Source organism: Alligator mississippiensis, chromosome 3 (assembly GCF_030867095.1).
Source record: "Alligator mississippiensis isolate rAllMis1 chromosome 3, rAllMis1, whole genome shotgun sequence".
NCBI classification, from domain to species: Eukaryota; Metazoa; Chordata; order Crocodylia; family Alligatoridae; genus Alligator; species Alligator mississippiensis.
In genome coordinates, this window is record NC_081826.1 from 253,322,179 (window position 1) to 253,346,052 (window position 23,874).

A 23,874-nucleotide genomic window follows, 5' to 3' on the forward strand; every position below is an offset into this window, starting at 1 on the left:
TTGATATATGAAAATTTATTTCAACTCCAGAATAGGCAAAGTATTTGTGGGGATTCATCTATAAGAGTGAATAAGAGGAATCCCTCCCCTCCATACCCCCTACCAACACAAAAAGTAAACTGGCCACAATTACTAATAGGATTTCTCAGGAGATGGAAAGCACACACAGCACTGTCCAAAACAGAAGGGTCCAGATTCCATTATCTTTACATTGGGCATATCTACACATGTTTTTATGCACGCCTAAACTTAATGTGCATTTGCTTAATGCGCATTAAGGCGATTTAGGTGCATGTCTACATGTGCACATGCTAAGGCACATTAATGTAGTGTGTGGACTGACTTTGGACTAGAGTCAGTCCCAAGTCAGTTGACATATGCAGCGTTAATGCACCTTAGCATGTCTATACATGCATTAATGTGCTTTAGCTATTCACACCTAAATTTGATATCTGCTTTTGTAGGTATGAAAATTTAGGCATGAATGGCCTAAAATTGCAATATTTAAGGCACATTAAGGTCGCACCTGTGTAGACCTGAGCCCTTAATGTGTCTTAAAAATTGCTAATGCGCCTTAACTCGGCACATTCAGACGTGTCCATTGAGTCATATTTTACTCCATGAATAGTGCCAGTAATTGAAATAGAATTACTGAAAGGGTATTGTAACATAATTAAGGAAAAGCAGAATCTAGCCCACAATGTCTGGTCTCCTGAATTTGAGGGCTCTAAATAGCATTAGTGGAGGTCATGTGCATACTGTTAGGGGTACTGACAGTTTTTGCTGTTGTCAGTGTATTCAGTACTACAGAAAAGAATAATTTTACTTAACAGGGAATATATACTTGCCCTGGCAGTTTACAGTACGGGAACCTGATCCAAAGCTCATTAAAATCATTGGAATATTGCGCACTGATCCCAGTGAGCCTTGCAGTAGATCCTAGGGTTCTCACCTGGAAGTCCTTACTGCTCCCTTGTTCAGACAGAACTCTGACAGGAGAGTGGGATCAAAGCTCACACTTACCTATTTTTATTTAACAAAAAAGTTGTAGCAATTGCGAAGGCACCATGTTGACAGCATAACCACCCATAAGGTTTTCCCGTTAGTCATGAAGCAAGGATGGCATGAAGTGACAAAATAGTCTAAGCTTCACAGTTTTTCTCCATACCACTGGGATTGCTAGTGATGGTGCCTTAACAGTGCCTTTTATATTGTAAACACAAGTTTTTTAGAAAAGGGAATGTGTCCCTCAATTTATTTTTCATATGTCAGTAATCCAGAGGGGATTAGATGCTTAGGTGGTACAAGGCACTATGTCTCCACTGAAAGTTGCATTGTGCTCAGCACTTCTGCTAACCAGCCACACATTTAGGTTCCTATTTGTGGGCTTATGAGACTATCTGTAGGCATTTAGTTTTGAAAATCTTGGCCAGAAATCTCTACCCTAGAACCTTGGAGCTGCACCAAGGCAGCTAATACACAGCTTCAGGGGAAGCATAACAAACACAGCTTTGTATTCTTGCATTAAATAAATCAATTTAGTGGCCATGCCCTAACAATTGCCTAATTGCCTGCAATTGTCTCTTTCGGTACTAATGGGGAGAGAGCCATCGCTGTACTCTATGATACTTAGGGGAATAGCTTCTTGCTCCGCACTCCCATGTGGAAGAAATATGGAACTTTCTATAGATTCAGGATTTCAGACAGGCATGAGACTTAATTTTTTATGTCTGATTGTAACAGGCAGCCAGAGGTTTCTTGTTACTTTATGAGAAGGTAGCAAGCTAAGCTGGCTGTGTGGGGCTGCAGCAGCAGAAGCACAGGCTGGCCCTTAATTAAAAAGGGGAAACTCCTGTGTGTGGCTGGGGAGCCACATGGCAGAAAGGGGGCAGGGCCATGAGGCACATAAACCCAGAGCTTCAGCCAGAGGGTACAGTCAGATCTTGCGTGCTGCAGGGAGAGGGGCTCCTTGGGGAACCTGACTGCAGAAAGGAGGCTGAGAAACACCCTCAGAATCGACTTGTGAGAGTGAGCCTAGCACTGGAAACTATAGCTTGGGTAGGGCATTGACCCAGAGCAGGGAAGGACTTTTTGGCCACCTCTACATGTGCACTTTACTGCAAGAGTAGACTAACTTGCTGCACAGTAAAGCTTCGCTGTCTACACATGCAGTGCTACTAGGCTACAATAAATTAATTTATGCTTCAATATGATAGTTCTGTCAGGGACAGAGAAATTTACTGTGATTAAACGCATGTGTAGATGCTGACTGCGGGTGTAAATTGCACCCAGTTAGCACAGCCAGTGGGGAGCCAGACTCCTGCCTGCCATCTAGCCATACAGCTCCATGTGCAGCACCCTCGTGCCCCAGTCAGCCTCTCTGTCACCTGACGCTACTGACTGGAGCCTGGGACTCACAACCCCCGTGCTTCTGCCAGCCCAGAGCTGCTCCCTGGACACCAGACCATACTGCCGCTGCCAGCTGCAGCCCCACACCACCACCTGCTTCCTGGGCATGCCCCGAGTCTGCTGCCAACCACCGTCATCTACCAGAGCTGCCTCAACCCCATGACTGCCCACGGAGCCTGCTTCCAGCTGCCACCATGTCAGGCCCCACGCCTGCTGACACCCAAGGACGGGGGCCGAACTGGACGCATGAGGAGACCTCTGACCTCATTGCCATCTGGGGGGACGTTGAGGTCCAATGGCAATTTGCCTGTGCTACCAGGGCCAATGCCCATGTGTTCGAAGACATGGCCCGGAGGATGCAAAAGTGTGGTCACCGGAGGTCTGGCCACCAGTGCCGGGTGAAGGCCAAGGCCCTGAGGGCACAATATCTCCGCATTCGGGACCATAATAGGCAGCCTGGGGCTGCCCCTAGAACCATGCCCTTCCTCCGTGAGCTTGAGAGGATCCTGGTCCCCATGGATCCTGGTGAGGCTCCTCACGTGTTCTGCAGCACAGGCGGGCTGGAGGAGCCCATGCCAGGGGCCCCAGACCAGGAGGACTCTCCAGGTGAGGGCACCTCGGGGCTCCCACATCAGGTCCTGGTGTGCTCCTCACTCTCAGTCTCACCTGGCAACTCAGGCAGCCCAGGTCACCACCTGCCCCGGCTATTCCACAAGCGGCCCACCTGCAAGGAGGAGAGGGCAGGGATGTCCCCTGTGGATGTCAGCTCCAGCTCATCACGAGAGGGGACCACTGCTCAGCCAGCTACCCACTGTGCCTCACTGTCCCAGGATGCATCAGCCAGCCGGACCACATCTCCACGGCCAAGGATATCATCTGACTGCCAGGAATGGCTGCCACACCCTCCCGGTAAGCCTTGCATGAGGAGGAGGGCTAGGGGGAAGGGAGTGCTGCATTCATCTGTGCCCATACCAGTTCACCCACTCACCCCCAGCCTACATGTCTGAAGCCAGGGGCCTCACATTGGGGGTGGGGGCCCCTCCCTTCCTTTCAACTCCCCTGTGCCTGGCCAAGCTCGCTCCCATCCACCAGAGTTGCCCCCCTAATGTGTAGGGAGGCAAGACTTTATTGAGCACCCAGTGTGCTCTCAGCTGGGCATCTAGGAGCCCATCACATGAGGAGAAACTTGTCAAAGGCAGTGGTGATCTTCTTGGTTGCAGTGGTCAGACACTCATAGCATACGCAGAAGGAGGAACCAATCATAGCCTAGTCTGGGTAGGGTATGGGGAAGGCAGGCTGCCTGGGTCTCTGTCTGCACATGACCCCCAAACTGAGGGCAGGTGGTGCACAGCCCCTCTGTACACCGCATGTTATTTTTGGAATGTTGCAAACTCTACAACTAGTCCCTCTGTCTTTGCTTTGTAGCACCAATTGCTGGACATAGGGGAGAACCACCCAGCAGTAGTGGAGATGAGGCCACAAGGACACCTGCAGCTTCTGCAGGTGCACTCCAGATGCGCCAGCTCCATCAGCACCAGAGCCAGAATTGGACAGCTCTCCTTGAACGGCTGGTCACCATCTCCGAGGAGTGGCTTGAAGAGACTCGAACCTGGCACCGCCGCTGGCTCCATGAGTTTCGCAGGATGTGGCAGGCCATGGAGCAGTCAGACCGTGAAGACCATGAGGCATGGCGGGCAGAGAGTGAGGTGCTCCACACCCTCCTGCAGAGGCTGGTGGGGACCCAAGAGGACCAGCATGATCAAATGTGATGGGCTGTGGCCACCGCTGAGGACAACCAGCACATCAAGGACTCTGTGCTGTCCTTGGTGGTGTTTGGTGTCATGCCCAACATCCAGGTCCTGGCACCAGCCCTGGCTGCCCCTTGACAGCTGCCTGCAGGCCTGCCTCGGGACCTCCAGTGGGTATGGCAGCAGGTGCAATGCCACCTGCAGTGGGCTGGGCCCCCAGCCTGTGCACCAGCTTCTGGTTCTCCAGACCCCCCGCTTCACCCACTGTCCTCTGTTCGCCCTGGCTCCATGCAGCCCCTGAGCGGGAGGTGGCCATGGCAGGGCTGGCTCCCCACAGGGGCCCTGCTGGTCCCAGCCTCATGGAAGAGTGGAGTGAGCAGGCTGGACAGTGCCTGCCTTCATCCCCCAGGCCAGCCCCTGTCCCACCACAATTACTGTGAGACCCAGAACTTAGATGCTGGTGGCTTCGGTGGGGGGCACTGGGCACCTTCCTCCAGGCTCCACACCCTTGGTGCCTCCTCCCCACTGTTCCCCCCTGACCCTTGTAAATAGATGCCTGTAAATAATTCCACATGGGTGAGGGTGTTTTGATGGTGGTGTGCATTGGGGCTGAGGGATGGCTGTTGTTGGGAGGGAGGGAAGGAGGGGGGGTCTGTTGGTATGTTGGAGATGGAAATAAAGTTTGGGGCTTATTGAAAACTGTCCACAGTGTACATGTTCTTGTTGTTGCAGTGTGGGATTGGCATTTGTAGGCAGCTGCCCAGGCACCCTACTCTGCAGGTTGGTGGAGGAGGTGGTCTGTGAGCATCTCACAGCTCTGGTGCTCTGGCCACCATTGCTGGATGGAGGGCAAGGAGCATCTATGGTACGCTGGGCACAGGCTCTCATCCTGGAGGGCTGTGTCAGCAGGCTCCAGACTGCTCAGGGCCAGAGAAGCATGTGGCTGGGGAACAAAGCACAGGGCAAAGAGCGGGCCTGGCACCCAAGTGGCTGTGGCTGGCTGCAGGCAGCTGCAACTAGACTTTGGAGCTCCCCCAGGCTGCTGTGGCAGGGCAAAGCAGGGAAGCGGCATTCCTGGTGTAAACTGATGCTGTCCCAGGTGCACATGTAGATGCCGTACCCGGGAATAGTTTACTCTGGCTCAAACTGCTCTGAAGTTTATTGCTTTGCATTAATTGCACGTGCGGATGCATCTTGTAGAAGCAGTCTGCCGATGCTTTGGTTATGCTGACGCGTGTGCGTTTTGCAGAGGAGGATAAGATGCGCCTGTAGGGGGTGGAAAGGAGACTACAGGAGTGCCTGAGGACTGCACTACGTTTTGAGCCTTGCCAAGGGCAGGGGTGCAAGGCACAGAAAGGCTGAGGCTGAGAGGGCTGGAGCCAGAGCCCACAGGGGGTGATGCAGGCAGTCTGAGGCTGATAGGATATTGAGACTGAAAGGGCCAGGCGACAGTCAGTGGGCCTAGACTACTGTTCTGCAGCTAGAATAACCTGTAGGCTAAGACTAAGAAGGCTGAAGCCTATACAAGGGAGTAACTGGTGACAAAGTACCATCTGGAGGCAAGGGCCTGACTATCGGGGCTGCTAGAGGTCACGATTATTGCCCCTAAGGCACAAATGGGGTTGTCTTAAAGGGGAAATCCACCCCATAGGGTTTGGGGCAGAGAAGCCTGGAGGATTGCACCAAGGAAAGGCACCTAGAAAGAGGCTACCCTGACCTCTGGAGGCAGCCTCCCCATTTAAAAGACTAAAGATCAAGTCATAGTACATGAGAGATAAGAGGTAATGGGAGACAAAAGAATGTGGGGAGGCAGGTCTTACCACCATGGGGCATCAGATGCTGGGCAGATTGCCTGAGACTTTCACACTGATGACCAAGTACCTCCAAGGCACCAAGTCACTAAGGCCCCAATTCAGCAAACCTTATAATTTGAGAATAACCATAAGTGTGTGCATAGTCCCTTTACAGTTGTTGGGATTCCTCACATGGAATTACATGTGGTGCTGGGTTAGGGCTCATGTTCACCATCCAGGAAAATAACTCCAACCCTCTATCCCCACTTAATTTGGTTCTGAAGATTAGCAATATTAGAAACATAACCAGCACATTTGTTTCACAGGTATTGTCACCTGGCATGCTACCCAGAGGCATAACTGGCCAGTGTTGTGACCTGCACCTTGCACTTTCCCAGCTCTAGCTCTGGCACTGGCAGCAGGGAGGGCAGAGGCATGAAGCATAGGAGCAGCTGAAAGTTTGTTACTACAAAGGGGAAGATGTACCCCCCATACACACACTTTTTTGCTGCGGATGTGTGTCAACACTGGTTTTCAGTGGCAGAAAAAGGTGACATCTCCCTCTCCTTGCCCACCAGCAGCAAACCTCCAGCCACTCTTCCACAGCATGCCACCACTGCTTCTATCTCTTTCCCAGCATTGGTGCTGCAGCTGGAGCTGGGAAGGTGTAGGGTGCAGGGAGGAGCAGAAGATGGGGGTGGGGGAGGGAAGCCCCACCCCCCCACTTCAATCCAGTGCCTCCCTTAGACAGCCAGGTGGACCCATGCCTGTGCCCATGCCCAGCCATTCTTACATTACTGGTGCTACCTAGGGCTTTGCCTAATACCAGCACTATCTTGCCAGAGCCAATGTTTGCTGGTAGGAATTTAATCAGTCATCATTACTGTTTGGCATTGTGCTTATGATGTCAGGCACAATCTGGAATGAATTTGTATCCCTCACAGAAAGGTAAAGGTTATGGTTACAAAAGGCTAAGTTACTTCTTCCCTCCACTAGGAGCTACTGGACCCCCTTTCTGCCACTTCAAGATTTTATTGTTCTGAGCTGGTAAAGCGTCAGTTTCTTATTCTTTTGCAGTTGGTGTGAAATTGCTTTGGCAGTGCTACAGCACAAGCATGCAAAATGCAATTTGGCAATTTCATCCTAAATGAAGAGTAATTTCAAACTGTGAAGCATTCCTAGCATTAGATAATGAGAAGACAAACCCGATGACTCACATTTCTGCCTCAGAAAATGTGTGATGAATAATGATATCATGGAGGTGTGAGAAGGAAGATGTATTGAACTTCATGAAGACATTTTAGACGGTCAAAGCACAGCAAGACCAAACAAGTCCCAGAGTGCGTTCAGACTAAATCTTTAGCGTAACATGGATTTAAAGAAACAGTCACTCTTCTCTCTCTTTTTTCTCCTGTAGGATGAAGTCACTCAGACTAGTTGCACAGCATAGCCTGATACTTTGAGAACACTTAACACCTCTAAGATGACTAACCTGATTGCCTTCTATGATGAGATAACTGGCTCTGTGGATGTGGGGAAAGCAGTGGACATAATATACCTTGACTTTAGCAAGACTTAATATCATCTCCCACAGCATTCTTGCAAGTAAGCTGAGGAAGTATGGGTTGGTCGAATGGACTGTCAGGTGGAGAGCAAGCTAGCCGGATTGTCAAGCTCAGTGGGTAGTAATCAATAGCTCAGTGTCTAGCTAGCAGGAAGTATCAAGTGGAGTGTCCCCAGCATTTGTCCTGGGGCTAGTTTTGTTCAATATCTTCAATAACAATCTGGAAGATGGGATGGATTGCACCCTCAGCAAGTCCATAGATGACACCAAGCTGCAGAGAGTAACAGATACACTGGAGGGTAGGGCTAGGATTCAGAGTGACCTAGACAAATTGGAGGATTGAGCCAAAAGAAATCTCATGAGGTTCAACAGGGACAAGTGCAAAGTCCTGCATTTAGGGCAGAAGAATCCCATGCACCACTACAACCTGGGGACTAACTGGCTAGGCAGCAGCTCTGCAGAAAAGGACCTGGGGGTTACAGTGGACAGTAAGCTAGATATTAGTCAGCAGTGTGTCCTTGTTGCCAAGAAGGCTAATGGCATACAGGGCTGCATTAGTAGGAGCGTTGGCACCAGATTGAGGGATTATTCTGCTCTTTCTGCACTGGTGAGGCCGCATCTGGAATACTGTGTTCAGTTTTGGCCCCACCCCACTACAGAAAGGATGTGAAGAAGTTGGAGAGAGTTCAGCAGAGCGCAACAAAAATGGTTCAGGGGTTGGGGCACATGACTTCTGAGGAGAGGCTGAGGGAACTGGGTTTATTTAGTCTGGAGAAGAGAAGACAGAGGGAAGATTTGATAGCAGCCTTCAAGTACCTGAAGGGGGGTTCCAAAGGGGATGGAGCTGGACTGTTCTCAGTGATGACAGATGACAGAACAAGGAGCAATGGTCTCAAGTTGCAGCAAGGGAGATTTAAGTTGGATATTAGGAAAAATCTTCTTACTAAGAAGGTGTTGAAGCACTGGAATGGATTACCTGGAGAGGTGGTGGAATCTCCATTCTTGGAGGTTTTTAAGGCCTGCCTTGACAGAGCCCTGCCTGGAATGATCTAGTTGGGGATGGTCCTGCTTTGAGCAGGGGGTAGAACTAGATGATCTCTTGAGGTCCCTTCCAACCCTAATTTTCTATGATTTTATTTAATAGGTTCCAGCAAAATAAAATTTCTGCAAACTCATGGGCATCTGCTTTTCAGAATGAGCCCCCCTTTCTGATCATCTCCCTTTTTGTACCTATATATTGATTATTACTGGAGGGACCAAAACACAACACACAACCTTTGTAAGAGCGTGCCTGTTTGATAGAACTAAAACATAAATGATAATTACAGAGTTCTTTTGTTGCTGAGTGCTTCCAGTGTCATAAATCCAGCTTCACATCTGGAAATGGGTTCTTTAGGCCTCAGTGTACATTCATCAGAAGGGAGGGAAGGGATTTTCAAAGGCATGAAGTGGAATTAGGCAGCCAGTTCCCAGTGAGTCTCTAAATTCTCTTTGTGACTTTGGAAAGTCTCCCTGCTAATGATTTTTTAATTAAAATAAAAGTGATGGAGGACTCTCTCATGGTTAGATTATGTGCAGGAGGGAGTACATCCTATGTTTTTAACATTCTAAGGGAGCTCCGGGGGGAGAGGTAAATTTTACAACAATGTATTTTTATATTATACATATAATGAATCTTGAGTGAAGACTAAGGAATGAGGTCATTTCCAGAGGCAGTATAATACTTTGCATCATACAACACTGGTCCTACTCACATTCTCCAAACTCTACTGCAGGTATTGACAGTCAGCCTGTGGTTTTATTTTTTTCCAGTCTTTCTTTCACTCTGTCCTTCTGCCTCCTCTTACTGAAAGTTGGGACCCACAGTTGGAGGAAATAAAATGGCTATATGGCAATGCTTTATAGATTCATAGATTCATAGATGCTAGGGAAGGGAGGGAGGACCTCAATAGATCATCGAGTCCGACCTCCTGCATAGGCAGGAAAGAGTGCTGGGTTTAGATGACCCCAGCTAGATGCTTATCTAACCTCCTCTTGAAGACCCCCAGGGTAGGGGAGAGCACCACCTCACTTGGGAGCCCGTTCCAGACCTTGGCCACTCTAACTGTGAAGAAGTTCTTCCTAATGTCTAGTCTAAATCTGCTCTCTGCTAGCTTGTGGCCATTATTTCTTGTAACCCCCGGGGGTGCCTTGGTGAATAAATCCTCACCAATTCCCTTCTGTGCCCCCGTGATGAACTTATAGGCAGCCACAAGGTCGCCTCTCAACCTTCTCTTGGGGAGGCTGAAGAGGTCCAGGTGCCCCAGTCTCTCCTCATAGGGCTTGGTCTGCAAGCCCTTAACCATACGAGTGGCCCTTCTCTGGACCCTCTCCAGGTTATCCACATCCCTCTTGAAGTGTGGCGCCCAAAACTGCACACAGTACTCCAACTGCAGTCTGACCAGCGCCCGATAGAGGGGAAGTATCACCTCCTTGGATCTGTTCGTCATGCATCTGCTGATGCACGATAAAGTGCCATTAGCTTTTCTGATGGCTTCGTCACACTGCCGACTCATGTTCATCTTGGAGTCCACTAGGACTCCAAGATCCCTTTCCGCTTCCGTTCCACCCAGCAGGTCATTTCCTAGGCCGTAGGTGTGCTGGACATTTTTCCTCCCTAGGTGCAGCACTTTGCATTTCTCCTTGTTGAATTGCATTCTGTTGTTTTCTGCCCATTTGTCTAACCTGTCCAGGTCTGCTTGTAGCTGTTCCCTGCCCTCCGGCGTGTTCACTTCTCCCCACAGTTTTGTGTCATCCGCAAACTTGGACAGAGTACACTTCACTCCCTCGTCCAAGTTGCTGATGAAGATATTGAAGAGTATCGGTCCAAGGACTGAGCCCTGCAGGACCCCACTGCCCACACCCTTCCAGGTCGATACTGACCCATCCATACGACTCTCTGGGTGCGACCCTCTAGCCAATTCGCCACCCACTGGACTGTGTAGTCATCCAAGTCACAGCCTCTTAACTTGTTTACCAGTATGGTGTGGGATATCGTATCAAAGGCCTTCCTGAAGTCTAAGTATATGACATCCACCCCTACTCCTGCGTCCAGGCGTTTTGTAACCTGGTTATAAAAAGAGACTAGATTAGTCAGGCATGATCTAACTGCTACGAACCCATGCTGGTTCCCCCTCAGCATAATTTGTCCTGCCGGGCTCTCACAAATGTGAGCCTTGATAATTTTTTCGAAGACTTTGCCTAGGATGGAGGTGAGACTGACTGGCCTATAGTTGCCTGGGTCCTCCTTCCTCCCCTTCTTGAAAATGGGGACCACATTGGCCATTTTCCAGTCCTCCGGGACCTGGCCCATGCGCCACGAGTGTTCAAATATTACCGCCAGTGGCTGTGCAATGACGTCAGCCAGTGCCTTCAGTACCCTCGGATGGAGCTCATCCGGGCCTGCCGACTCTAAGTCATCCAGTTCCTCCAAGTGACTCTGCACCATCTCAGGGTCTACGCATGGCAGTCTGGCGCCCTGCTGCTGCCTCTCTACAATCCCAGTGAGAGCCTTGTCCTGCCCCTCAGGAACACTGAGGCAAAGAACTTGTTGAGGAGTTCAGCCTTGTCCCCCCTGTCCGTCACCAATTGCTTCTGCCCATTTAGTAGGGGTCCTATTCCTCCCTGGGCCTTCCTTTTACTCCCTATATATCTAAAAAACAATTTTTTGTTATCCTTTACTTGGGATGCCATCCTCAGCTCCATGGTAGCTTTGGCCCGTCTAACTGCCTCCCTACAAGTGCGAGCAGAGACGGTATACTCTTCTTTGGTAATCTGTCCCCGTTTCCACTTTTTATATGCTCCCCTTTTAGTCTGCAGGCTGCTCTGGATTTCTCTGGTCAGCCAAGGAAACCTCCTGGCCCCTTTCCCTCTTTTTCCTCGCATCGGGATCGTCTCCCTCTGTGCCCGAAGGATCATTTCCTTAAGGCACAGCCACGCTTCCTGGGCTCCCATCTCTTCAAAACTCCTACTCTGCAGTGCGTCCTTGACTAATGGCCTAAGTTCATTGAAATCAGCTTTCCTGAAGTCTAGCACTTTCACCCTACTAGTTACCTTACCCACTCGACGTCTTATGGTGAATTCTATTATTTGGTGATCACTGTCCCACAGGTGACTACCAATCTGTAGGTCCCCTACCATACCATCCCCCATTGCCAATACCAGGTCCAGTAAGGCATTCCCCCTAGTGGGACCGTGTACCTCCTGCATCAGGTGGAGGTCCTGTACACAGGATAGGAACGTGCGTGAATGGTGGGACTTTGCTGTCTGTGTCTCCCAGCAGATGTCTGGGTAGTTTAGGTCCCCCATGACTACCGCCTCCTTAGTTTTTATGGTCTCTGAGAGCTGCCTCAGGAGCCCCAAATCTAGTTCTTCCCCTTGGTGTGGGGGTCTGTAGCAGACCCCTACCACCAAATCCCTTTCTCCTTGCCCCTCATGTAACTTAACCCACAATCCTTCTACTTTCTCCTCCTTCGATTCCGTCTTGATGAGGGTCGAAGTATATTGCTCATTGACATAGAGCACAACCCCTCTCCCTTTCTTCTCCACCCTGTCCTTTCTGTACAGCCTATAACCCTCAATATGTACTGCCCAGTCGTGGGAAGAATCCCACCAGGTTTCAGATAGCCCTACTAAGTCGTAGGTGTTTTCTGCAAGCAGGAGTGCTAGTTCATCCTGCTTGCCCATGCTCCTAGCATTAGTATATAGGCTCTTGAGCCCTGTGACTGGTGCCTTTTTTGCCCCCCAGCTCCGATTCCCAAAGGGCCCCTTATTGCTTACCTGCTTACTGCTTACCTGTGGTGTACTGCTGGCTGCCCCATGGATTGCAGGTTCCTGATATTCTCCTTCAGGCTGGGCTGTCCTTGTGGGTGCTACATGGTTTGGTGGTCCATGGCTTCCCCCACCCTCATCATCCCCTCCCCCCGATGAGCCTAGTTTAAAGTCCGTCGGAGAAGATCCGCCAACCTAGAAGAGAACACACGCTTACCTTTGGGGGATAGGTGAAGCCCATCCCAACTGAGCATGTCTCTCGTCATGATGTGTAGGTCATTGTCCAGGAAACCGAAGCCTGCCTCGAGACACCACTGCCGAATACCAATTGGTATCGGTCTCTCTAATGCAGTTCTCGTGCCATCTTCCACGTCCGCTCACTGGTAGGACAGAAGAGAATACCACCTGTGCAGCAAACTCCCTCAGCACGCCGCCCAGAGCATGGTAGTCCGTCATCAGGTGATCGGGGCTTCTCCTGGCCGCATCATTAGTACCCACATGGACTAGGACCATGAGGTAGTAATCGGTGGGCTTGATCCTGGTCTGGATTATTCCTGTCGCATCCTGAATCTTTGCTCCGGGCAGGCAGTAGACCTGTCGTGTTGAGGGGTCCTGGCGACAGATGGGTCCTTCCGTACCTCTCAGGATGGAGTCGCCCATGGCGATCACTTGACGCCTCCTCCTCTGGGTCTGCTTCGATCTCTTGACCTATTCGGAGTGTGGAGAATGTGGCGTTGGTTCCTGCCCAGAGGTTTCCTCCTCTCCTTCCATCTCCCGCAGCGTCGCCAGGGCCTTGTACCTGTTCACCAGTTGGACTGGAGGAACTGGTACCAGTTTACTGCGAGCAGCTCCGGTCCTGGATGTGACTGTCTGCCACTCTGTTGTAGAGGGCACTCCCCGGGGTGCTTCTTCCTTGGGTGCCTGGTCCTGCAGGGAAAGGAAATAACTGTCAATTTCATCCTCCGCCTCCCTGATCCCCCTCAGCCTGCTAACCTCCTCCCGGAGCTCCCTCACTTGAGCCTCCAGAGCCCTAAGACGGGCACCTGCTGGACAGGTGTGGGGGCCCCCAATCTCTGCCCCCCCCGGCCCTGCTGGGGATCCCCTGCAGGCCAGGAGGCAGGGGGACACCAGCTCCCCCAGGGGCTCAGTCTGGGTGGAGGCCTCAGACCAGCCCCGGGTAGGCATGGCCACCCGGGCAGAGGCCCTAACAGCACTCCTCGTTGACACCATTGTATAAGCTGCTGTTTGTTAGATCTGTGTGGTGTCTACGCCCTACCCGTACAGGAGTCTCCCTCCTGGCCCTTCCTGCTTGCCCGCTGGCACGAACGCCTGCACAAATGCCGGCACGCTCTTACAGAGCGTGTCTGCACGCTCTGTTCGCGCTGTGCAGCTCGGGAGCGCAGCTCCCTACTGGCTCAGCTATAAGGGACCCGGGGGGCTTCCCCTCCGGATCCGGCTCAGCTGTGCCGGGTCCCTCCGCCCCACTTACCTTTGGGGGATCAGCTGCTGCTGCCCCCACTGCTGATTCCTCTGCTGCTGCTGCTGCTGCTGCTGTGCTTCTGCCCCCGTATAATGAGTGTGGTTCAGTTTCAACTTAGAACTAACAGCGCCCTTCATGGAAGCTCTCCTTTTCTCTCACCGTCTGTCTGTCTGTCTCTCTTAATGACAAGAACATAAGCAGCTGCTGTAAGAGAGACAGGAAAACCTGCCTCCCACCTCTTCCTTGTATGCCACAACGACTGTTCTTTACAGCACAGTAATGAAAGGCCATTCCATCCCATCAGCATCACATTATCGAGTGGCTTTGGATTCTCCTTAATCACCTTATTATTTTACTCTTTCAAAGGTTGGAATAAATTATTTAATGAGTCCCTTAGGATTTGCTTTATTGAAATTTAGCATTGGTGACCATATGCTGTAGGTTAGGACACTCCAGAAAGGGAAAGTTACATCTCGCTGTTCTACTGCAGGAGTGGCAACCTCTAAAAAAAAAAATCACCATATGGCCACGGAAATAAAACATCAAGGTTGCGGTCACAATCCCAATCCCAATAAAAAGTCGATATAGGACCCTTCTCAAGGCTTAACCTTCATTTACAACACACTCCTGGAGTGCCTAGTTCTGCAGCTTTTAAACACAGCAAATATCACTAGCAAAAAGCATTTCCTATTTGCCTAATGACACAATTGCCACCTGAACATCCTTTACCCACAACCCTTTATTACACCTCTCCAGGGACAGACAGCAGCTAGGCTGTCAGACACATGCAATTTATTAGTATCTTTGTCCAAAAAGTCCATTTAAGGACTTTAATAGACAATGCAAGAACATCCCTTGCAACTGAAGTACCACCCTGGCTTGGCCTTGCAGATCCTCAGTGTAAGAGACAAGTAATTTGTAGCCTGAGAGAACCAGGGTCCAACATATATCCACAGTCATGGGCATTAACTAGTTAAGTAAGTAGTTAAAAAGTTAAAGAAATAGCTAACTCTTAATTTTAACTAGTTACATTTTTCAGCTGTCAACTTTTAACTTTAACTAGTTTTAAAAAAAGGTCAACTTTAACTTTTTGTAAAGTATAAGTTAAAAGTAAAAAAAAATGAAATCCGGGTTTCCCAGAGTTTTTCCCTGACACAGCCACTTTCTAGGACTTACATGGAACAATATATCTTTATTGAAACTCTAGGACTTCTTGTTCAAGAGACAGAGAGTAGTATGCCTTCCTATGAGCTATGGTATCTTAAGAACTACAAGTCCCAGAGTCCCTTAGTTCATGCTTGCATTTTCTGTGCATTTGCAGAAGTCAACAGGGCAGGCACTTGGCTGCAGGAGAGGGAACAAGCATTCCCTCATCTGCACATGTAGAGCGATTGTTCAGTAGTGGGGGCTTAGTTTTGTAAGATAGAAGATGAAAATTGTCAGATGTAAATTTTGAAATGCAGTTTTTGCTGAAGTTCAATAAACATGTTTAAGCAGTTTCTGCTATGCAACTGAACATTCTTTTTCTCATTTAAACTGATTTTCTAATTTCAGTCTAATTTTGATTTTCAGACACTTTCATTATTTCTAATTCAGATGTATTTCATACCCTTTTATTACCTTTTGAGCAATAAAAATTGTAACAACAGAGATTTTCTGTGAAAACAGCTTTCATTTGTCATCTGGCTATGAATATTTCCTTTCTGTTATTCTGGTATGCCTATATGATGCATTAATTTTTACAAAGTACTTCACATGGAGAGAATGAGAAAGATCTAATATTACATAGGGATTGGTAAATTGTTATTCTGAAAACTGTATGGCAAGCATAACATTGTTTTCAGGTAAAGCAGGGCGAGTTCCAAGTATATTAGTGTACTTCTATGGGCTTATGGAAAAGAAACCCACTCATTGCATTTGAGAATGAAAAATGATGCTAAGAGGCAATTCACCATGTTTCATGCATTTCTCACGAATCAACTTAGTTTTAACTAGTTATTCTCTTTTTAACTTATCTTTTAACTAGTTGAAAGTGGAAATACTTAACTTTTAACTCAAGAGAATTTTAAAGGTTGCTACCTTTTAACTTTAACTAGTTACATTTTTCATAAACTTTTCCCATGACTGTATTTCTGTTACTCTATCTGCCTTGTAATATTAGCAAGAGGCCTGGGGATTTCCCCCTTAGTTCTCTGCTCCTAGAAGAAGAGCACAGAAACCCACAAGACTCCTGCTGCTGTTGCCTGTAGGAGCAGGTCAGACAGGTTAGAGGAGGGCAACAGGATGACAGGGTAGATATGGCCTGGTTAAAGTATTCTGGGACCCAGGTACAATGACAATGGGTTCCTTATGGCCCTGCACAAGTGCACAATGACCTGAAAACAAATGGCTCGCCAAACATTAGTATGCCCACTCCCACCTACTGTGTAAGCTGGACATATGCTAAGAAGTGACACAGAAGAAATGTGATTTCAGGAGAGTTTGGGAAATGGAGAGAGTCAGCTGGTGTCCACAGGCACAGTGGGCTAGAAACAGAAGGCTGGAGAATATTGTGTGTTGTACATGTGTGCAGTTTCTTTTTTTTTTTTTGGAAGTAAAATCAAAGGCCTTGAGGAATGCTACTACCCATCCACCAGGCTTTCCAAGCAGTGGCACACTCCTTCCACTCTCCAGGGATTTGGGTAATTACTTACAAGAGGCCTTTCCTGCAAGAAATACCCTAATGAGGACTGCCACTAGAAGAACGGTGTTCTCAGTACCCCTGCTGTTGTACAGGTTTACCAATGACTCTATAATGCAAGATGCACAAATAACATCAGAAGCATGACTTACTTTATCCTTGCCAGGGCAGCATCCAACATGCTGAGCCCCAGAGCCAAGTTTCTTCTTGCTTGTTCTCCTTTCATCCTCATACTTTCTCTCTCAGCTGCCCAGTGGTGTAGCTTCAAGAGGAAGGTGCCTTTCATCTTACAGGGCGTATGACCTGATGATTAGGTTCTTGTCATAGGAGGTCAAGGTTCAATCCCTTCAGGGAGGAGATGGGCCTAGAAAATGCATCTCTTGGGTCTCCCCTGAGTTATGGTATGTAAATTAGTTGGCGCCAGCAACACTATAACCACACTGGTCTCAGTTCAGTGTCAAACAATTTCTGGTTGTGGGGTTTGGTCATTTCTAGCTTAGAGGGCTTATGCAGCTCTAAGTCAGCATCTCTGTACATTTGAGTTGCAACACAGCATAGATTGCATTATGCACTCCTAGGGCACTATTAAATTACTTCTCAGTGGCTGTGTCTACACAAGATACTGACTGTGCAGTAGGTCATTACTACTGCACAGTAGTGTCGTGTGGCACCAAGAATGATATGATGCTACTGCGCAGGAGTAACAAGCTATTGTGCAGCCAGGATCACCAAAAAGCCATTCAGGGACACTACTATGCAATAACTCTGGTTCCTGTGGATCCATTAAGTACTTGTGTATGCAAGTACTAAATGACTGAGCGGTTAACTTGGAATAAACTTGGTCAGAGAAGGGTAAAACATAGCTGCGTAAGGCATTTAAACACGCAAGCACCATTTAGGCCACTAAAGAAGTGGAAATACAAAGTTTTGCTGAGAAACTTAGATGTTGAAGAGCTGAACTTAGGTGTTTCTAGCACTGAAGTGGAATTCTACCCCCAGTACTGATACACAGAAGTTGCTTAGGTAGAGCTGCAAGGCTCACTGTGGTTTTATTCTGCTTCAGTGTTCTAGTAAGATCTCAGTAAAAATATGAGAAATAGTATATTCCAGAGCTCCCAGAATTACTGTTCTAGCTGTAGATTCACGCAGATATTCCTCCACCAGTCATAGATTTAGTACTTGCTTTGTAACTGTCTAGTCTAGAAACTTTTATTTAGAGAGTGTTATAATTCTGCCCTGAATGACTTGAGGAACTGGGGCAGTATGTTTATGCCTTCAGTATCTACATCTTATCCAGCCTCAGTGTGTGGCATACTAGATGAATTATACAACTTTCATACTTTTAAATGAAAATATGAGTCTCACAGCCTTCTGAGATTTAGCCACCACTGTTTTTGAAAGAGTAATATATAAGCATCTACAGAGCAGCTTTGTCATATTAAATGGGCAGCTAATAAGATGGTTTTAAATGATCCAGTACATTTCTGCAAAATGTGACTACTTACATTATTCACCATGCAAAGGCCTTAGCAATCAATGGTATGCTTCAATAAAACATTAACACTCATTACAAAAGCTTCATGGGACGAGATTTATTAAGTGATACAGGGTGCAGCTACACAAAATGCTTTACTGCGCAGTAGCACAGTTTACTGTGCAATAAACGTGCATGTCTATGTGTGCACATGCTTACTATGTAGTAAACTACACTACTTGCAAGTAAATTTGCTACCTGCAAATGCAAGTAGCAAATTTACTCACAAATAGGTACTGTGCAGAAATGCACGTGTAGATGCCAACTGGGAGAAAATTTGCTCCCAGTCAGCCCTGCCACTAGGGGGCCAGCCTGAGCTCAGCCACGGGGGCCCTGGGGTTGGCAGCCTCTCCTGCCCCAGCACTGGCCCATCTCTCTGGCAGCTCCAGCCTCTGGCTCTTAAAAGCCTGCAGGCAGTTTGAGCTCTGGGGCACAAGAGCAGAGAGCCTGAGGTGACTGCTGGCCTCTGCTACCCCTGCACAGGCTGCAGGTTCCCTGTGGTGGCTTGCCTTTAACCAGAGCTGCTGCCTGGTACTGCAGTGCTGCATGGCTGCCAGGGCCGCACCGTCCAAGTCTCCAGGGTGCTTCAGGCTCCTGTCAGGCCCACCAGGACCTGGGCCCAGCTGCAGGCAGCTGCTGGCCACGGGGCCAGATCCAGCTGCCCATAGCCAACCCCCAGCAGCCTGCCTGGAGCATGCAAGTATCTCTGCACAACTCCTAGTCCCATACTGTGCTCCTGTGCTGGGTGCTGCAGGCAGCTGCTCAGGCCTGGCTGCACAGGGACAGCTGCGTGGAGGCCCAGAGAGCTGTCATGGGGGCCCTGATGGCCTCGTTGTCACCCATGCCACACACTACTACCTGGGGCCCCAGCTGGTCCATGGAGGAGGCTGGTGACCTCATGGCACTGTGGGGAAAGGTGGAGGTGCAGCAGCAGAGCACATGAGGTGAGCGCTCCAACGCGCGTGTCTCTGAGGGGCTGTCAGGCCGGATGCAGGAGCACAGGCAAGACCGGTTGGCATGGCAATGCCACATAAAGGTCAAGGCCTTGTGGTCACAGTGGGTTTCCATCTCCATCCACAACTGTCGGCCGGGGAGTGCTTGCAAGTCCATGCTCTTTATGTGACAGCAGACTGAGATCCTTGCACCCTGGGACCCAGGATGCAGCTGTGCTTTGTACTGCAGCATGGATGGCCTACCCGAGGCCCCACTCTGGCCTGGCATCCACACTGATGTGATGCAGGGGGAGGGCCCCTTGGGCTGCCTGCAGACTGTCCTGCTGAGCTCCCCACCCCCAGCCTCCCTAAGCAGCTCAGGGAGTCTCGGCCAGCGCCTGCCCCAACAGCTCGGAGACCTCAGCCCCAGCCACAAGGCACAGCTGGCCATGTCACCTCCAGCTGCCAGCAGCACCAGCTCCACCTCAGGGGAGGGGCCCTGCCCAGGTGCCCACATGTTGTGCCCCTCCAGCTGAGGAGTCTGTCGGGAGCCACATGCTGTTGCTACCAGCCTTGACCAACTGGAGCCACCAAGCACACCAGCACTGCCTATGTGGTAAGCCCCACACTGGGGGGAGGGCCCTCCCTGGCCCAGCCCTTGGCTCTTGCCCTGGCCCCTGCCCTGCTCCTTGCCTGGCCTAGCCACACTGCAGCATGCAGGGAGGCAGGAGGTAGGAGAACGTGCAAAACTTCATTGAGCAGCTTGTGACCCTGCAGCTAGGTGAGCACGGGCCTCTCATGCCAAGGAATGTGTTGATGCTAGCGGTGGTGTCCTCCTCAGCTGTGGGGGGCAGATACATATAGCACAGCAGTGGTGGTTGTGAGGCAGCCCAGGTTTCCCCCTACACTGTTGAAAATCAGGGTCCCATGCCAGGTGTGCAGGTGTGCATGGGGCAACATGGTCATCAGCAGCAGCAGGGTGTGGTGGGTCAGGCACCCTTCAGTCTATGCAAACAGCTCCTTGCACTGCACCTGGGACATGTGCAGCAGGGGCATGCTTGGGGCACAGAGCGGCTGCAGGGAGCAGAGGAGTTGGCCCTGGGGCACTTTCCTGAAGAGGCTCCTTGCAGGGAGGGCGGGGGTGCAGGCAGCTCCACGTCCCAGTCCAAGAGCCCTGTGCCCCCTGAGCCCAGGAACCATGTACTTGGTGGCAGCACAGGAGACAGGCTAGCCTGCAGGAGGAGAAGTGGGGAGTGGGGTCTGGAGCTATGACAACAGGCACTGCCAAGAGCCTGGCCTACCCTGGCCTGGAAAGGAGACAGGGAGGCAGGCTGCCCAAGGCCAGCAGCCAGCAGCCTGCCAGGCCCTGGGGAGCGAGTGGGAATGGTGGGGACAGGGAGGGGACCTGGCTGGTGGCTGTCTATGTCCAGGCCTGCCCAGCTGACTTACCATGGTTCCTGGGAACCCACGCATGCTCAACCTCCAATCTGAGGCCAGGAAGTATACGGGCCCCTAGTACAGAGCATCTTATCTCAGAAATGTTACAAACTCTCAGAAACAGCTTATTTCTCATGGCTTTGCAGGCCCTGCAGCTGCACACAGGGGAGACGCCACAGTTGGCATCCAGGATGTGGCCTTAGGGTCACTGCTGCCCATGCCCAGGGCCCTGTCAATGTGCCAAGGACCCTTCTCGTGGACTGGCTGGTGACAGCTGCGGAGGACGGTCTGGCAGACATGCAGATATAGAGGATGCTACCCATCATGACGCCTGGGACTAGGTGGAATTCAGGTTACAGCTTCTGGTTCTGGAGCATGTGGAGGTCCTGTGGGAGCAGGTTGTACCCATGGCCTGGGCAGTGGAGCCCACAGAGGACAACTGCCAGGTGCTGGACACCATTCTTGCCCTGGCGTTCATCTTTGTGCCACCTGCTGCCCTGCCCCTGATTGTAGCTCTGCCTGGCCCATGGCAGTTGCCCGCTGCCCAGCAGCAGGACTCCTCGTGGGCCTGGGAGGAGATCCAGCACTGCCTTCCTGGGTCAGGAAGCCCTGCCCCTGCCTGGGTCCCCCACCACCCAGCCCCCCACCTGGGCCCAGCCCTGCTGCTCTCCCTGGCTCCATGCAGATGTGGAGCGGCAGCTGCCTGCAGAAAGCCCACTACCAGACATTGGTCCTGCTGGCCCTGGACACTGGCTTCTGGAGGGGAAGCCACCCATGATGGGTGACCACTGGCTGACATTGCCCCTGGACGAGCCCCTGCCCTCTGGGCTCACCACAGTGTGCACACCCATGAATGAATGGCCAGAGACCTGGGTGCTGGCTGCCTGTCCCCAGGCTATACCCCCTAGGTGCCCCCACCCTGTGCTGCCCACCCCACCACATTGTAAATAGTTTGCATGGGGAAGAGGGTGTTTTATTGTTGGTAGGTGGGGTAGATGGTGGAGGGGATTTGTTGGGAAAGGAGAGGAGAGGTAAGGTCTGTTTGCTGGGGAGGGAGGAGGGGTCTGTTTGTTGTGAAGAGATAAAGTATTGTTCTGAGATGTGTTTGCAGTGAACATTGTGCTGGGGGTGGGTGGGTCCATGGGCAGCTGTCCAGGTGAGCTACAGTGAGGAGTGTAGGAGGAGGTGGTCAGCCAGCACCTCTCACATCCAGTGCCCAGACCCCCGCTGGCAGGTATGCAGCTTGCCCAGGCCCTTGGCAATGGGGGCCTACCACTGTTGCTGCCACCACAGTTGGTGCTCCCAGTATGAGGCATCCTCTGCCTGCTGTACCTCCTGTTATGCAGCACATAGGTTGTGATGATCCAGGGATGTTCACCTTGGCAAACTAAAAGTGGGCAGTGAGGGTATGCCAGCGTCCCTTGAGGTGGCCTAAGGCACACTCCACCAGGGCATGTGTCTGGCCCAGGCACCATTTAAAGTGGGCCTGGCTGGGGTCCAGCTGGCCAGTGTAGGGCCCCACGAGCCACAGGAGGAGTGGGTAGGTGGGGTCATAGATTCATAGATGTTGGGGGCTGGAAGGGACCTCATGAGATCATCTGGTCCAGCCCCCCTGTGCTTGGGCAGGTAGGACTGCTGGGGTCAGATGACCCTAGCAAGGTGAGGTCCCTGATGGGGAGGGGCAGGGCAACCATGATAGCACCCAACTGGAGGTCCAGCACCCAGGCATAAAGCACCCACTCTCCACCAGGGCTGGAAGGGTGGAGTTCTGAAATACGTGGGCACTGTGGGCATTGCCCACCCAGCTGGCACTCACAGTGGTTGACTATGGTCCAGAGCACAGTGGAGTAAAAGCCCCTCTGGCTGTAGTAGGGGTGGTCACCATGGGGCAGGCAGGTGATGGTGATGTGGGTCCTGTTCAGGGCCCTGATGCATTGGGGGAATCCCAGGGCACAGAACCTCACTACCACCGTCAGGGGGTCATGCAACCGGAGCACCATGTGCCCCAGGATGTCCTAGAGGGTGCTGCATACCTCCAGGATGGCCTCCCTGGCAGTAACCTTGCCCACACAAAAGAGATGGCCCACACAGAGAAGAATGGCAGGCATGGCCACCTTCAGCAGGGTGATGGCAAGCCAGGTGTCTGCGGGGAGAGGCTGCTGAATGGAAGTGTCCTGCTGCTCCAGGTGTAGGCGGAGCTGCTCCAGGAGGTCCAGAAAGGTGACTCAGATCAGCCTGAATGCTTCCAGCCACTGCTCATCATCCCAGGTCTGCTGGACATCATGCAGCTTTGAGACCTGGCTGGCCTGGCAGGCTCAGAGGCACTGGGGCTGGAGGCCCAGGAGGGCATGGATGGCCCCAGCAGTGGCATCCACAGGATGTCATTGGCATCCCTGCTGGGGCCTGGTCAGCAGGATGGGATCTAGGTGGCAGCTGTGCAGCTGCAGTGGCCCTGGGATGATGCAGTATAGCTGGGCAGGTGGTCACTGCACATGGGGGAGCCAGTAGGGCCCAGACAGCCATGGGCCCACCAGAAGTTGGTGTGGTGGGCCAGTGCGGTGGCCAGCAAGAGCCTGGGGCCCTCAGTGTTGCTGCCAGGGGCTGGAGCAGCCATGGCATCAAGGCAGAGGTTGTGATGAGACAGCAGGGAGCAGAGTGTGGGGCTGGCTTTTCAAGATGATCTCCAGCTGCAGGCAGCTGCAGCCGGAGCCTCCAGCTTCCCCTGGTAGCATACACAGGGTTGGAAGGGACAGCTCCCCCTAGTAGCAGCAGGGGCCCACTGCAGGGCTCCAGGAGTAAAAGCCTTCCCCTCCCCATCAGGGACCTCACTTTGAGTAGGGGTGGGCAAAATGCGGCCTGTGGGCCTCATGTGGCCAGCCAGGCCATTCTATCTGGCCTGTGGGGCCCCTAAAACACTTAGAAAATTAATATTTATCTGCCCCTGGCTGCCTGTCATGCGGCCCTTGATGGCTTGCCAAAACTGTGAGTGACCCTCCACCCAAAATAATTGCCTGCCCGTTTTGCTGGATATCCTCTCACCCTGGTAGCAGCAAAGGCCCATTGCAGGGCCCCAGGAAATGGGAGCAATTTGCTGCCATGTGCAGCAAATTTGTTCCCACTTCCCTGCATGAGTAGATGACTGCCTGGGAGTGTTTATTTGCAAGTAGTTTAGTCACGAGTAAACTGCTCCTGCATCAGATGCATGTGTAGACACAGCCACAGGGTTATGTTGTAGTCTCCTTCACTTTGTGCTGCCTTTGCTATGCCTGTGAGGCAGTAGCCTTTACTCCACATTTCAATGGGGATGTTATATATCAGGTAGAATTCCAGGCTTTGATTTCCAATGAGTGTGCCTACATGAGATGCTACTGCGCAGTGGGTACTGCGCATTTATTTAGTACTTGATTATACAAGAACTAAATAAATGCGTAGTACCTACTGTGCAGTTGTGTCTTGTGTAGACGCACCCACTGGAAGTCAAAGAGTAC

At 51.0% G+C, this 23,874-nt stretch overlaps 1 protein-coding gene across 1 annotated transcript; it reads left to right on the forward strand.

Moving 5' to 3' along the window:
- The first annotated feature begins 1,929 nt into the window (after positions 1-1,929).
- Positions 1,930-4,781, forward strand: LOC132249151 (uncharacterized). The gene is made up of 2 exons (XM_059723501.1): positions 1,930-3,318; positions 3,835-4,781. Exons 1-2 carry the CDS (start codon positions 2,604-2,606, stop codon positions 4,176-4,178), a joined length of 1,059 nt encoding a protein of 352 aa, XP_059579484.1. The 5' UTR covers positions 1,930-2,603; the 3' UTR covers positions 4,179-4,781.
- The last annotated feature ends 19,093 nt before the right edge of the window (positions 4,782-23,874 follow it).